This window comes from Pinus tabuliformis, chromosome 4_2 (assembly GCF_031772625.1).
Source record: "Pinus tabuliformis cultivar Carrire ecotype Pingquan chromosome 4_2, CPIR1, whole genome shotgun sequence".
NCBI classification, from domain to species: Eukaryota; Viridiplantae; Streptophyta; class Pinopsida; order Pinales; family Pinaceae; genus Pinus; species Pinus tabuliformis.
The window spans coordinates 444766586-444781571 of record NC_142304.1 but is presented as its reverse complement, the minus strand read 5'-3'; the positions used below and the strand labels follow the sequence as shown (position 1 = coordinate 444781571).

The following is a 14986-nucleotide window of genomic DNA, read 5'->3' as shown; positions in this document are numbered from 1 at the left end:
TTTAACAGAATCCCATTATAGCCATTTGGCAAGGGCAAACCCCTGACATTTGGGACATCCCATAGACAGTCTTCCATCATAGGAGGCATATCCAAGGAATCCATTGACAACAAACGACACTAAAAATGACCCCACCCTGTTTCCCTGTCTGTAGTACACAAGAAAAGCATCCCCATGGCACCCTACAGACTCGAGTAGGGTTTTGTCAGCTCTAAACTGGACTCTAGTTAATGGGCTTGATTGTTTTCATGGGGCAGATAGAGAGAAAGCGACAGAAAACAATTTGATCAAAAAATCCTTGATCATTGAGAAGTCTGTAACCATCTTTGTTTGACTGCAATTATGTGTTTTGTTTTACCATAAAATGCTTAGGGTGCTAGTATGTTATTGAAGAACACGATAAATCTGTTGTGGATGTAGCAAGCCATGGCGGTTTTATCTGCTACACACGCGGACCTCAAGTCCCTTATTACAGATCTCCAATTTCCTACAGCAGAATGGGATGAGAAATGGATGCACGAATACCTAGATGACACTGTAAAGCTTTTAGGCATTTGCCTTGCATTAAATGTCGAAATTTCAAAGTTTGAATATTTCCATCTTCTTGTTCATTATGCTTTGCATTTGCTGGACTTTTCAAATGGCGTTTGGTCTAACGACAAGCTCTTCTGTGTCAAAGGTTCTCTCCAAGAGTTGAAGGAAAAAATGGATTCGAAGGGGAAACATGGTGCAAACACCTAAAGGAATAGTAGGATTGAAAATTGCATTGTGATATTACAGCATATGAGCAAAAGCCTTCAGTTTGGGAAGGTAAAGTCATCGTCAAAGGGTAGTGTTTTCTTGAGAGCGATGTATGGAGTGAAGGCAACAACTATATTTCTCTGCAGTGTGGTGGCTTCTGCTCTCGCTGGGCACTCTGGCCCATTGATTGAATTGCATATTCCTGATCAGTTTTTGTGGTCCACAACATTCATGAGTTTTCAGCGAGGGATTAATGACGAAATCAAGAGATGTTTTTCCAACGGCCAAGATCGAGTTTTGAAAGAGCTAGAATTGTTGGATGCAGTGATTGAAAATGTTCACCCTATAGTTGAGAAATTATCTTCTGCTGACATTGTCGATGGAACAGAGAAAGTGGAACATATCAGAATTGCTATACAGGAATTACAACAAAGTGCACAATTGCTTGCCCAGGGGTTAGATCCTCTCTCTAAACAGGTTAATGACTTCTTTCATGTTATTCTGAGTGGAAGGAATGCATTGCTTGATAGTCTCAGGTTATCTGCAGAAGGCACACCCATCAGAGATGATCAGTCATGAATATATCAGTAACACTGACCAGCATGAAATGTTTCTTGGTTTAGGGTTTCTTAGGGTTTTTCATTTTCTTGGTTTAGGGTTTCTTAGGGTTGTTCATTTTCTTGGTTTAGGTATGGAACTCGAAAAGTTTCAGGGCTTTTCCAGTTTATGATCTCGAAAAAAATTCAGTTAATCTGTTACTTGTGCATTTTGATGGAAGTTTTGTAATGCATGACTGAAGAATACACAGTGAGAGAAAAATACATATTATGCTAATTGAGGAATGTTTTTCGCTTGTCGAACTTATGGTATTGAATTTATCACACTAACACTTTACAACAATGAACTAACAATATTCATGATGAAAATAGCAATATGGAAGATTTTTCTGCATAATGAAAAAGGAAATATGGGAGATTCAAATCACGTTCCAAGGCATTTTTTAAAATGTGGATGTGACAAAAGGTTGTTGTGGAAGGTGTTGTTTGTATATTTTAACACACTAACACTTTACAACAATGAACTAACAATATTCATGATGAAAATAGCAATAGGGAAGATTTATCTGCATAATGAAAAAGACAATATGGGAGATTCCAATCACGTTCCAAGGCATTTTTTAAAATGTGGACGTGACAAAAGGTTGTTGTGGAAGGCACTGTTTGTATATGGGAAATTTCTTGATCATTGTGTATAATCTTAATGTTGATAGATATGTCTACTAAGTGGTTCCAGTTAATGGTGCATTGATTTGAGTTAATGGTGCATTGATTTGAGCGTTCAATATATTTTTATTCTTTATCAAAGTATTCTTGTGTTGTATTTTTGTTCTTCAATTTATGCATTGCGGCGTTTCCTTTTCAACATCTGGTGCAAGTGCTAGTTAACTAAATGCTAATTTAATTTATGGTATGCTTATACAATGAACCAAAATCAACCTCACTATAATGTAATTGACCAACACTATAACGTATGTGATATGTTTGACCCGTCGCGATGAGACGTAACGCTTGGGCATGGACATGTTAAATGACTGTTGGACAGGAAGCGGTGAGTGTCGAACGACGGTCAGAGCGGGCAGGGTTTCCTGTCAATAGCGGTGATGGAATACAACAACAGATGGAGGGGTTTGGATGCAGCGGGTCGAGGATGCGGTGGAAGTGACTGTGCAGTAGTGTGAGCGGCCTTATGATTGTACGTATATGCTGGAAGCACGTGCTAGGGTGCAGTGGAACGACGACAGATGTAGTCGAGCAGCGCTGGCTTGGCGGACGTCTTGGATGGTGGTTGCTCGCTTGATGGTGGCTACTTGTCAATGGTGGTTATGACCACGGTTGGCAGTTGCAGGACGGTCGCACTCGAATGTCTGTTTTGTTTAGTACTGGTGGCTACAAACGACAAGTAATTCATTTCGACTAACTCACTTCTTTTTCTATTTTTTTCCCTGACTTTATTATATATGTTTTTGTTTTTAATTTTATTTTTTATATATAAATTTTTTTATTTTTTAAAATATTTTTATATAAATTATATATAATTTTTTTTTTTAAATATTTATATTTTTTTCAATACTTTATTTTTTTATATATTTTTTCCAATTTCTTTATTTATTTATTTTTTATCGCCAAAGGCCTGACGTCGAACTCGTAGAGAGGAGAAAATCCTACTTTGTAGCAAGACGTTTGAATATTGACGGCAACAATGTTGACGGAGTTTGATGACTAAAAGTTGAGATCAAACATAGCTATGATACCATTGTACGACCACTAGTCGTATACCCAGTGGAAATATTAAAATATTTCGTAAACAAAGACATCCATTGTAGGATAGTAATTGTAAATGTATATTTTATTGAAGAATTGATGTAGGATTATATAAATGAGAATGAGGGTCTTGTATATGTATATATAGCCAGGTAAGTACCCTTTCACGAATAGTTATGTCATTTAGGGACATATATTTTCATTAATTGCTAACTAATTAATCATCAATCTTATTTGTGGTTTTTTACATTATTTGTGTATTTTTTTATATACATTTAGTTCGTTACATCTATCTAGGGCATAGCTTCAAGGTTTTTCAGACATGCTTGAACACCAAAATCAAACAAGATCTTCGCTAATACCTTGAGAATTCTAATGGCAATGTGTGCGGGAGTGTTCCCTTACATAAGCCTGCATTTTGCATTCCCACAGTACATGAGTTCAATTGTTTCTTGTAGTTATCCAAATTGGAACAATAACAAAACTTGATAGAAAGAAGCCATTTTCTTTTCATTTTAGTATAATGACCTCAGCCAACTCAGCGATGTTTAAAAATCATTCCTAAAAATAGTAAGTTCAAGTCACCAATACTTAAAGGCAACAAGATCATAAAATTTTGTTGTGGCTTCCTCCTTATCATGAGCTCGCAGGTACAAATGCTGGCCCTTTTTATTTTCTTTCTAGCAAGCGCTTGTAAAACTATTGAACTTTACTATAGGACTTTGTAGGTTCTATCCACAAACATCCAATATTGTTCTGAGGCATTCTTCAAACAACTGGCTAGAATTGACAAAAGAACTAGCAATTGTTTTTGCACGTTGAAAGTTATCTTTGCAGGATGAAAAATATCAACAAGTGATTTAAACTTCAAAAATGAAGATAATTAATGAAATATAAGTTTGTAATAGTCCTTAACCATGTTGCAATAGTGGCATGAATTCCATATTTCAAGTTTACTGTTGTATGAACACCTTAGTTCACTTGTAGGCATTGACAAGCGTGCAAGCATGACTAGGAAAATGTGAAGATGTATCTGGAGGAAGAAGAGTGTGGAGACTTGGTAGAACATGTGTTGTCTGATGAGCATAGCATGACCAAATACCTTGACTCATCACAACCTGCTTCAGATTTGGAAATCACTTCCATAGGAAAGGAATGGACAAAATTTGTATTGCAAAACTCATTTGCATATTGTGAACAGTTAGATGACACCTCCCACTCTTCCAACATTTCCTAGGAATGGAGAATCGATTGTTGCATAACCATCCCTAGGTTGTTGGTTCAAATGCTTCTAGTAGGATTTATTTCTAACTGTCGAGAAGCATGTGCTCCAGAAATATCAGTTTGAGATGGTGAGATTAATGATACAACTAGTTTCTTTGTGATTCTTTCGATTCACTTTCTCCAATAAAAACTCTCGTGTTTCACCCCATTTCTAGAAATAGCCCTAATTTTATCAAACTCTAAACTTGCCTTCTTTGTTGATATATCCAGGCCCATAACAGTGCAATGACCACTTAGCAATTTTGTTGCCACATTTAGCAATTTTGTTGCCACATTTATCCCTGTCCTCTCACTTAAATCAGAGATGGATTGTGGGGGGGTTGCGCATGGTAAGTGGTTTTTCCACAGGGGGGTCTCATAATTCACCACAGAGTGCCACGTTAACAAGGTGGTTCGGTAAAGACAGTAATTGTGGACCCCGCCTCCTTTTTAAAACTCGATCATACCTAGGGTCATGCAAATTAACTGGAGTTGTCGATCGAAATTGGCCAAATCTCCACAATGCAGAGTTCTCAACGCTTTATTCTTTGGATTTTATTTGTCTCGGTGTATGACTTGGTTGTTGTGGCTTAGTCTTTGAATTTTGTTGACAAATATCTGGCATTAAGGGAATAATCCCACATTCACAAGGCAACATGACAAGTTTCCTTATAATGTCCCTTGTGCACAATACCTCTTCATGCGAGGAGCATATAATGCCCTTTGTGGCTCCTCTACTCGTTTGCTTGTGTTGGTACTTGAGATGTTGAGTGTTGCCTTGGTTTGAGACTTAGTTCCTTGGAGTGTTCGATGGTTGATGGAATTTTTGAATAATTTTAATATTAAATAAATAATCTTATAACAAATATATAATTATATTTTATAAAATTAAATTTATTTACAATTAGAATTATTATAAAAATAACCCAATAATCATTTTTCATATGTCTAATACTTTAGTCGGGAGGCAGACTAGTAAAATTCATTTTTTTTGTAACCTTTTAAAGTTGTAGAAAAAAGTTACAACATCGGTTCCAATTGGGGATTGCTTCCCCTTGTGGGAAGCAGAGAACTAAGAGACCAACTACCTTGAATCTGTTGGGAATGGATTCATACCAGAATAAAATTAACCATCTGCAACCTGTAACTTGTGAATGCTGTCAAACTACAATTAAATCCAATTCCCTGCTGAAAACTGTTGCAAACAAAAGCCAAAAACATGGATGTTGAGAACCAACAGACATTACATAAACATATTGCAATATGAAAGATGAAACCAAATTGTATACCAATGCTTCTCCATTGGGATATGGATTCATTATTAAATTGATCTAATGATTACAATGTAATCTAAAATCGGTGAAATTTAATCAATCCACATGATGCACACTGGATTTTGAAAATTATTGTTGTTACAAATTGAAATATGCACACTAAATCTAAAAACCAATTTGAAACAACTGCAAATGCGGAACGATCCTCAAATGACACACAAGACCCGACTGATCTATTGCACATACTCCTACTATGGTGAAGTGAAATTTTGCACAATTAAGTGTAATCATGCTTCCAATGCAACCATGTGAGCATTGGATTAATTGATAGACCACCTTGGCAGCAGCTAAAGGCATAAAAAATATTTACAATAAGAACATTAAATTTCGTAAGCAATTGATACTTACAACTGAATTCTGAAGAATGTATCCTCAATAAACCTTTGAATTTTCTGATCACTGTCAAGAGGAAGAAATATATGCTGCTCAATGCAACCATCAATGAGCCTTGAACGAACATAGCAATAAAGGCATCTCACATCTGGAACCAATGAAATTGATAACTCAGTGGAACCACCATATAGAGAAAGTGGAGACGCCAGGTGAAGGAAATGCAACCAATATTAATTGTCTAGTCTATGTTTGCCAGCGAAGAATAGATCTAATCAATTATCATTCTCTGAGGATAGATATATTCGTTACTTCAATCTCCGACAATGGCGCCAAATGTTGTAATGTTTCTCGAAGGAAATTCTTGGTTGCGAAACTACGTCGAGAAACCAACTCGACCAAATTTTAGGTTCAAGCTAGCCCCCGAACCAAAGGGGACTCCCTCAAGTGTTAAGGGGGCTCCTTCAGAGGATAACAACATATGAAGCACAATGGCCAGATCTAGGATTTGTTGTATAAGTGGCTGCTAATGAGTCAAAAATCCTTGCTCACAAACAAAACCCTCTCTTGTAGAGGCCTTATTAAAGTGCCAATGTTCAATTATGGTAGAAACACATAGCTTGAAAGGTTGATGGTGGAGGAAAGGAGGTGAGATTAGAGAATTAGATATCCTCTTTGAATACCTAATTATCTAATCAAGAGCAGAAGTGTGTAGAAGGATTTTTACAGAAAACAATAATACATCTAAGAATTTGTATTGAAGCAAAAATCTATTGATTTAGAAGGATCAACAGTGACATATTGTCACCATGATTTACTCAGTAAAGAACATAACACTACAGTAGGTTGTCAGGAAGGTTGATACTCAACCTAGTCTTGCCCAATGTCCTATACAACCTCAAATATATGCAGAAACAAGATATGTATTATTGGAAGCACAAACATGTGAACAATTTCTATCATAAAAATAAAGCCATAAACTTCTATTCAAAATTCTGCAATAGAAATATTTACAAAAATGGCAGGGTTTTGGCATCAAAAGTCAACCCTTTTACAATTAAAATGAAAACATATATAGATAATTACAGCCCTGAAGCTTTTGCAAGCTTTTCAGGAATAAAATCCTAATAATAAACTTAAAAATAACATCTAATTTATTCCAAATTTTCTGGAAATAAAATCAATCTATATAAACCAAAAATAAATAAAATATTCACTTTATTGCAGGAAATCTGGAATTAGCCATTTGATTTGTTGATTCTCTGCCTGGATATACTTAACCGATCCTACTTGTTGATTTTGTGCCTGGAAAATTTTGCCACCAAATGTATAATTTCCCGAAAATTTTGCCACCAAATGTATAATTTCCTGGAAATATAGGATTGGTCACAATAATAAATAAATATAAATACCTAAGTTGCAGGAAACGTGGCCCTAGGGGTCGTTTCCCCAGGGGAAACGAAACGAAACGCGTTTCCCCGTACCGTACGGCCTGGAAACGCGTTTCCGGCCGTACGGAAACGTGGCCGTATGGCCAGAAACGCGTTTCCAGGCCGTACGGGCCACGTTTCCCCAAAAAAACAGTTGTTTTTTATTTTTTATTTTTTTTAATTTGTTTTTAAATTTTTTTAGGGTTTCCAGGATGTTCTAGAATTTAGGGATATGCAATTCATGGTAATGTTAAATTCTTAAAGTAAAAGTGATATTCTTCTTTATTTTTCATTTTCATCCTTTTACTTAAATTTTTAACATTACCATGAAATGACTTAGGATGTTTGAGAGTGGTTTCGCCCTCATTGGATTTCATATGGAGAAAGTAGAATTTTAGATCTCACTCAAAATCCAGCAGACTTGTTTGTTTTTTAGGATTTCAGGATTGGAGGGATTGCAATGTTTCCATTGGATTTTATCATGTACTAGGGTATGGAACTTGTATTTAATCAAGAGAACCAAGCCCTCTATGCAGGGGAAACTCCCAATAATCAAGATCATGTAGGGTACTAGGGTATGAAACGTGTATTTAATCAAGTCAGCACTAAGGTCGTTCGACTATGTAGGAGGAGACTCCCAATACAATAGTGGTCCTTCTAAAGAATGGGATGTGGATGCAAAAAATCTTGATTTGGATCTCTCTCTTGTAGCCTTATAGTCTTTATTGTACTTGCAGCCTCATATATTAATATAAATAAAGGCTGATTTTGAGATTTGGATATATAATAAAGGTTGCTTTTGGATATTCCGATATTTTTATTTTCATTATGTGATCATTCATGAGTAAATGTGATGTAAATTAAATCGTAATGTTTAAGTGTAATAAATTATAATGTATCATTTATGCTTTATGATTGCACATATATATATATATATATATATATATTCGTGTTTCCCCGTTTCCAAAATTTGGGGAGGTCGCGTTTCGTATCGCTTCCCGTTTCGGAAACTCGTACCCGTTTCCCCGTTTCGTGCAACTTAGATAAATACTTATCCTTTGTTGACAAATGCCCCGCCATCTACTCTTAGAATGTTTTACTGCCTTGAAATATTTTTCAAGAAATTTGATTGAATGTCTCCAAATTCGGAAAAATTAACACTTGTTGGACACTTTGCTACCAAATTTGGAATTGCTATCTTCATTTTCCACCTCTTTTGGACTTTTTTCCTAAATAAATGGGATTTTTTACTCGAATCTTGCCTCAAAACTTCCTTAATCTTCTGCGTGTTGATCTTTTACCTTAGAATCTATAGGTTGTGGAAGCTTCTCCTGGAAACCTGCTAATATCCTTTAAGCAGGGTCAACACTACCACTTGTATTCTTCACTTTCACTTATCCTTTATTGTCCATGGTCTAAATATTGCTCAATTTTTACCAGAGCTAATGATTTTCAAAGCGGTGTTTGCTATGGAATCTAACTCACTTCTCCCATATACAATTTTCTGCCTACTCCATTTGTAATAAATCAACCCTCTGACCTCATTTCAAGACCTTCGAGCCATTTCAAGATTGTTACTTCGGGTGCTTTCTCCATTCAATTATGCTTATTAGCCTTTAAAGCAACACACATAGCTAATAGGTCTCACAATTGGAACGAACAGCAATTTATCTTCTTCAAGGAAATAATTCAGTCATCTCATCTCTACAATGTATTAATCATGTTCCTCTATTTTAAATGACTTGGTATTCTTCATGGCATGAAAGTAATTCAATATAAAATCAAACTGCTCTGCAAACATTGAAGTTCACTTCCTGTAGTAACTTGAAACATTTCTTCAAATCTTCAACAATTCCCGTATAATCATAAAAATGCTTCTTTTTATCCTTTATATTTCCATCATCCTGTAAAAGATTTGAATTTGCAGAAATATTTTGTTGGTTTTAATTTTGGATTAAACTTGGAGTCAATCATTCCTTCCACAATGGTTCTCTTTAGTAATTTTATTCAATGGTTCTCTTACAAGTAGTGTATCTTGAATAACGCTACTTCTATTTACTACTTGCAACATGATTTCAATCCATCAAAACACTCAAAGCCTTATACAAGTATTCGATGAAAAACCTCGATTTTCGTTGCGTCCAAATGCTCTGTCACCTAATATTTTGTTCACTGGTCTTATGCTAAAAGGTTCATCAACCTATGCTTACAACCAAGCTTGCAAAAGGTTATATCTTCCTTCACAAGGATGAAGTATCTTGCATTTTCTTAATGTCATGACCAACTTTGCAGTAGCACGACTAACTTCATATCGCATCAAAGTTTGATTGTATAGCCCTAATAGTTCTAACTATTTAGTCCATATTCTAACAAAGGCATGCTACTATTTGTCCTTCAACAAAAAATTTAAGTATCCAATTTAGATTGTCCATTTATTAGTGGCTTGCATGAAAAATTTCATAAGAGAGAAAAGACAACCATAACAGAGACTCTACAAATCATTCTTAGACTCACAAATCCATTATCCTCGATTGAACTCTCCCAAAGCATTCTCGATGTCTAGCATTTCATTTCCCTCCTTCTCTATCCAGGGCATAGCTTCAAGGTTTTCCAGGCATGCCTGAACACCAGAATCAAACAAGATCTTCGTTAATACCTTGAGAATTCCAATGGCAGTGACTGCGGGAGTGTTCCCTTGCATAAGCCTGCGTTTTGCATTCCCACGCTACATGAGTTCAATTGCTTCTTGTATTTCCCCAAATTGGAACAATCCCAAAACTCGAATGAAAGAAACCCTTTTCTTTTCATTTTAGTATAATGACCTGAGCCAACTCAATCATGTTTAATAATCATTCCTAAAAATAGTAAGTTCAAGTCACCATTACTTAAAGGTAGCAAGATCATAAACTATTGTTGCGGCTTCCTCCTCATCATAATCTCACTCGTACAAATGCTTGCCCTTTTTACTTTGGTTATGGTTCCAAGTGCTTGTAAAATTGTTGAAATTTACTATAGGACTTTGTAGGTTCTGTCCACAAACGTCCAATATTGTTCTGAGGCATCCTTCAAACAACTGGCTAGAATAGGCAAAAGCACTAGCAATGGTTTTTGCATGTTGAGAGTTATCTTTGCAAGATGCAGACTATAATGAAATATAAGTTTGTAATAGTCCTTGGCCATGTTGCAATAGTGGAATGAATTCCATATTTCGATTTTACTGCGGTATGAACACCTCAGTTCACTTGTAGACATTATCAAGCGTGCAAGCATGACTAGGAAACTGTGAAGATGTATCTGGAGGAAGAAGATTGTGGAGACTTGATAGAACATTTGTCATCTATTGAGCGTAGCGTGGGCAGAAACCTTGACTCATCACAACCTACTTCAGATTTGGAAATCGCTTCCATAGGAAAGGAATGGACACAAATTGTATTGGAAAACTCATCTGCATATTGTGAGCAGTTAGATGACACATCCCACTCTTCCAACATTTCCCAGGAATGGAGAATCGATTATTGCATAGTCATTCCCAGGTTGCTGGTTCAAATGCTTCTAGTAGGATTTATTTCTAGCTGTCCAGGAGCATGTGTTCGAGTAAATTTTACTTGATATGATGAGATTAATGATACAACTAGTTTCCTTGTGATTCTTTGGTTTCACTTTCTCCAATAAACACTCTCGTGTTGCAACTCATTTCCAGAAATAGCCCTAATTTGATCAGACTCTAAACCTGCCTTCTCTTTCGATGTATACAGGCCTGTAATAGTGGGATCGCCACTTAGCAATTTTGCTGCCACGTTTATCCCCGTCTTGTCACTTAAATCAGAGATGGATTGCGGGGGGAGCGGGGGGCTGCTGATGGTAAGTGGTTTTGCCACAGGGGGGTGCCGCAATTCACCATAGAGTGCCATGTTGACAAGGTGGTTTGGTAAAAACAACAATTACGGAGCCCCTCTCCTTGTTAAAACTCAATCATACCTGGGGTCGCACAAATTAACTAGAGTTGTCGATCGAAATTGGCCAAATATCCACCATGCAGAGTTGTCAATGCTTTATGCTTTGGATTTTATTATTCTCGGTGTATGACTTGGCTATTGTGGCTTAGTCTTTGAATTTTGTTGACAAATATCTGGTGTTATGGGAATAATCCCACATTCACGAAGCAACATGACTATGTTTTCCCTTGTGCTTACCATTTTTTGAGGTGTTGAGCGTATAATGCAATATGTTGAGTGCTCCCTTGGTTTAAGACTTAGTTGTTTTTCGATGGTTGATGGACTTCATATTGAAATAAACTCAGAGACTTGGCATTAACCCAATAAAAATAACACTAGTTTTTGAATAATATTTTATTATAACACTAGTTTTTGAGTAATAAAAATAACACTAGTTTTTGAATAATATTTTATTATAACACTAGTTTTTGAGTAATAAAATTAGTATAAAAATAACACTAGTTAGATTTGGCATTAACCCAATAAAAATAACACTAGTTTTTGAATAATAAAATTATTATAAAAATAACACTAGTTGTTTGGATTGTTTGGAGACTTGGCATTAACCCAATGTTTCTTTGATTATTATAAAAATTTGATTATAAAAATAACACTAGGTTAATGCTTCTTTGATTATTATAAAAAATTGATTATAAAAATAACATTAGTTGTTTGGATTGTTCGATGGTTGATGGACTTCATGTTGAAATAAACTCAGAGACTTTGGCATTAAACCAATAAAAATAACACTAGTTTTTGAATAATAAAATTATTATAACACTAGTTTTTGAGTAATAAAATTATTATAAAAATAACACTAGTTAGACTTTGCATTAACCTAATAAAAATAACACTAGTTTTTGAATAATAAAACTACTATAAAAATAACACTAGTTGTTTGGATTGTTTGGAGACTTGGCATTAACCCAATGCTTCTTTAATTATTATAAAAATTTGATTATAAAAATAACACTGGGTTAATGCTTCTTTGATTATTATAAAAATTTGATTATAAAAATAACACTAGTTGTTTGGATTGTTCGATGGTTGATGGACTTCACATTGAAATAAACTTAGAGATGTTTTATTAATAATTTTAATAAATTATTATAAAAATAACACTAGTTGTTTGGATTGTTCGATGGTTGATGGACTTCATGTTGAAATAAACTCAGAGACTTGGCATTAACCCAATAAAAATAACACTAGTTTTTGAATAACACTAGTTTTTGAATAATAAAATTATTATAAAAATAACACTAGTTAGACTTGGCATTAACCCAATAAAAAATAATACTAGTTTTTGAATAATAAAATTATTATAAAAATAACACTAGTTAGACTTGGCATTAACCCAATAAAAAATATTACTAGTTTTTGAATAATAAAATTATTATAAAAATAACACTAGTTGTTTGGATTGTTTGGAGACTTGGCATTTACCCAATGCTTCTTTGATTATTATAAAAAATTGATTATAAAAATAACACTAGTTGTCTGGATTGTTCGATGGTTGATGGACTTCATGTTGAAATAAACTTAGAGATGTTTTTTTGAATAATTTTAATAAATTGTTATAAAAATAACACTAGTTGTTTGGATTGTTTGATGGTTGATGGACTTCTTGTTGAAATAAACTTAGAGACGTTTTTTTGAATAATTTTAATAAATTATTATAAAAATAACACTAGTTGTTTCGATTGTTTGATGGTTGATGGACTTCATGTTGAAATAAACTTAGATACTTGGTGTTAAACCAATGCTTTTTTGAATAATTTTAATAAATTATTATAAAAATAACACTAACCATGTTTGACCGTTTAAAATAACACTAACCAATGTTTGACCGTTTAGCCGTGAGGCGGATGGGTTTTGTAAGCAAGGCAACCTAGTATCAAACCTCATGGGGGTGGTTGTGTCTGTGCTAGGGGGAGGAGACATGCCAAAAATTCCATTCAGCTTAGAGCTGCTGTGGCCCAGGCTAGGTGAGATCCCCAAGTGACTTTGATGGATTAGATGCCCATGGGTCGCGGTTTCTCAAGCCACAGGTCAAGCCTAGAGGATCATAAACAACTTGACAAACAAACAAAAAACTATATTTAAAAAAGAGAATTAAATTAAGTTAAATTTAAATTTAAAAAGGAGAACTAAATTAAATTAAATTGAATAAATTATTTTTTTAATAAACGAAAATTAAAATTAAAATGAAACAAGAGAGCCAAATTATAGGAACATAGAAACAAGAGAGACAAATTATAGGATCATAGAAGGGGAACAATCCAAGGGGGGAAACATGAAAGACAAATAAAGGTAGGTGGAATGGAATAGTCAAAGGGATCGATGAGGGGGGGGGGGACAAGAATGAGAAGAAGAAAAGGAAAGGGAAGGCAGGGGTTAAGAGGGGTTGGAACTTGAAACTAGGGTGCTTAGGGGCAGGGTTTAGAGGACAAGAAATGAATGGTTGTTATAACGATTGTGTTTGAATATGATTTGCAATAGTGTTATGTGTCTTTTATATAATCAACATACTAATGTTTATATTGTAGGTTGATTCGAGCATCTAGAATGTTTTTTTTGTTTATTTGAGCATTTAGATTGGTTTTTTTGTTCATTCAAGGTTTTTGTGTCTCAACATTTGAATGGGTGAAAATCCTTTAATTGATTCAACACATCTCCTTAGTGTTGTCATTAACCATGGCCAATGGAAACAAAAAACCAATAAAATATAGACATTATTTTCAATACCCTATGCACTAGTACATTCATCATTGCTAGATTTGTCAATTCCACAACTGAAATTCTTACCAACTTCTTGATGCTTATTTTCCTACCTCCAAATAGAAAAGTGTGCTTGAGATAGAAATGTTTGTGGTTAAGAGAATTATAGGTACCCCAATGCATCATTTCATCTCAACTAATTATCCCAAAGAAATGGGTCAATCATCCAATCCCATCACATTTGAATGTGCACAATTTAAGCTTATGCACCTCAACCACTAGCATGCACCTATGATGAAAATTATTGTATATATTTCAATGATGATGTTTAGGAATATAAGAAAGTTACTACATCAATGCTTAGAATAAAGTATAAGATATAGTTGATTTGAGCATTCATCTAGATGTGAGGGTGTATGAACCAAAAGGTAATTTGGTGGCAGTTATTGTCATTGATGTCAAGTTTAGGGGGAACAAGTTGAGTCTATTAGTAGTGTGTTAAGCTTATAATGTCATTGATCATGTCGTGGTTGTTTTCTTAGGGTTGGGTGTGTAGCCTAATAGCCAATCTTTGAAGGAAATTTTCTTATAGGTACCTTATCCAAAGGGGGAGAATGTTGAGTATGTTGGCATTTGTTTTCATTATTGTCAAGTTCAAGGGGAGCTTGTTGAGTCTATTAGTAGTGTGCTAAGCTTATAATTTCATTGATGTCTTGGTTTTCTGTTGAGTGTTGGATGTGGAGCCTAGTAGCTTATATTTGAAGGCAATTTTCCTACAATTACCTTATCCAAAAGTGCATGAAAAGTGTTTGGTTAGATATATTTCTCAGAGAGATTTCTAATGGTACGTGGCA

General features: G+C 34.8%; 1 protein-coding gene across 1 annotated transcript; it reads left to right on the top strand.

Annotated features, from left to right (window-relative positions):
- Positions 1–849: 849 nt before the first annotated feature.
- LOC149169874 (protein BPS1, chloroplastic-like) lies at positions 850–1320 on the top strand. Its single transcript, XM_089425365.1, has one exon. It carries the CDS (start codon positions 850–852, stop codon positions 1318–1320), a length of 471 nt encoding a protein of 156 aa, XP_089281491.1.
- The last annotated feature ends 13666 nt before the right edge of the window (positions 1321–14986 follow it).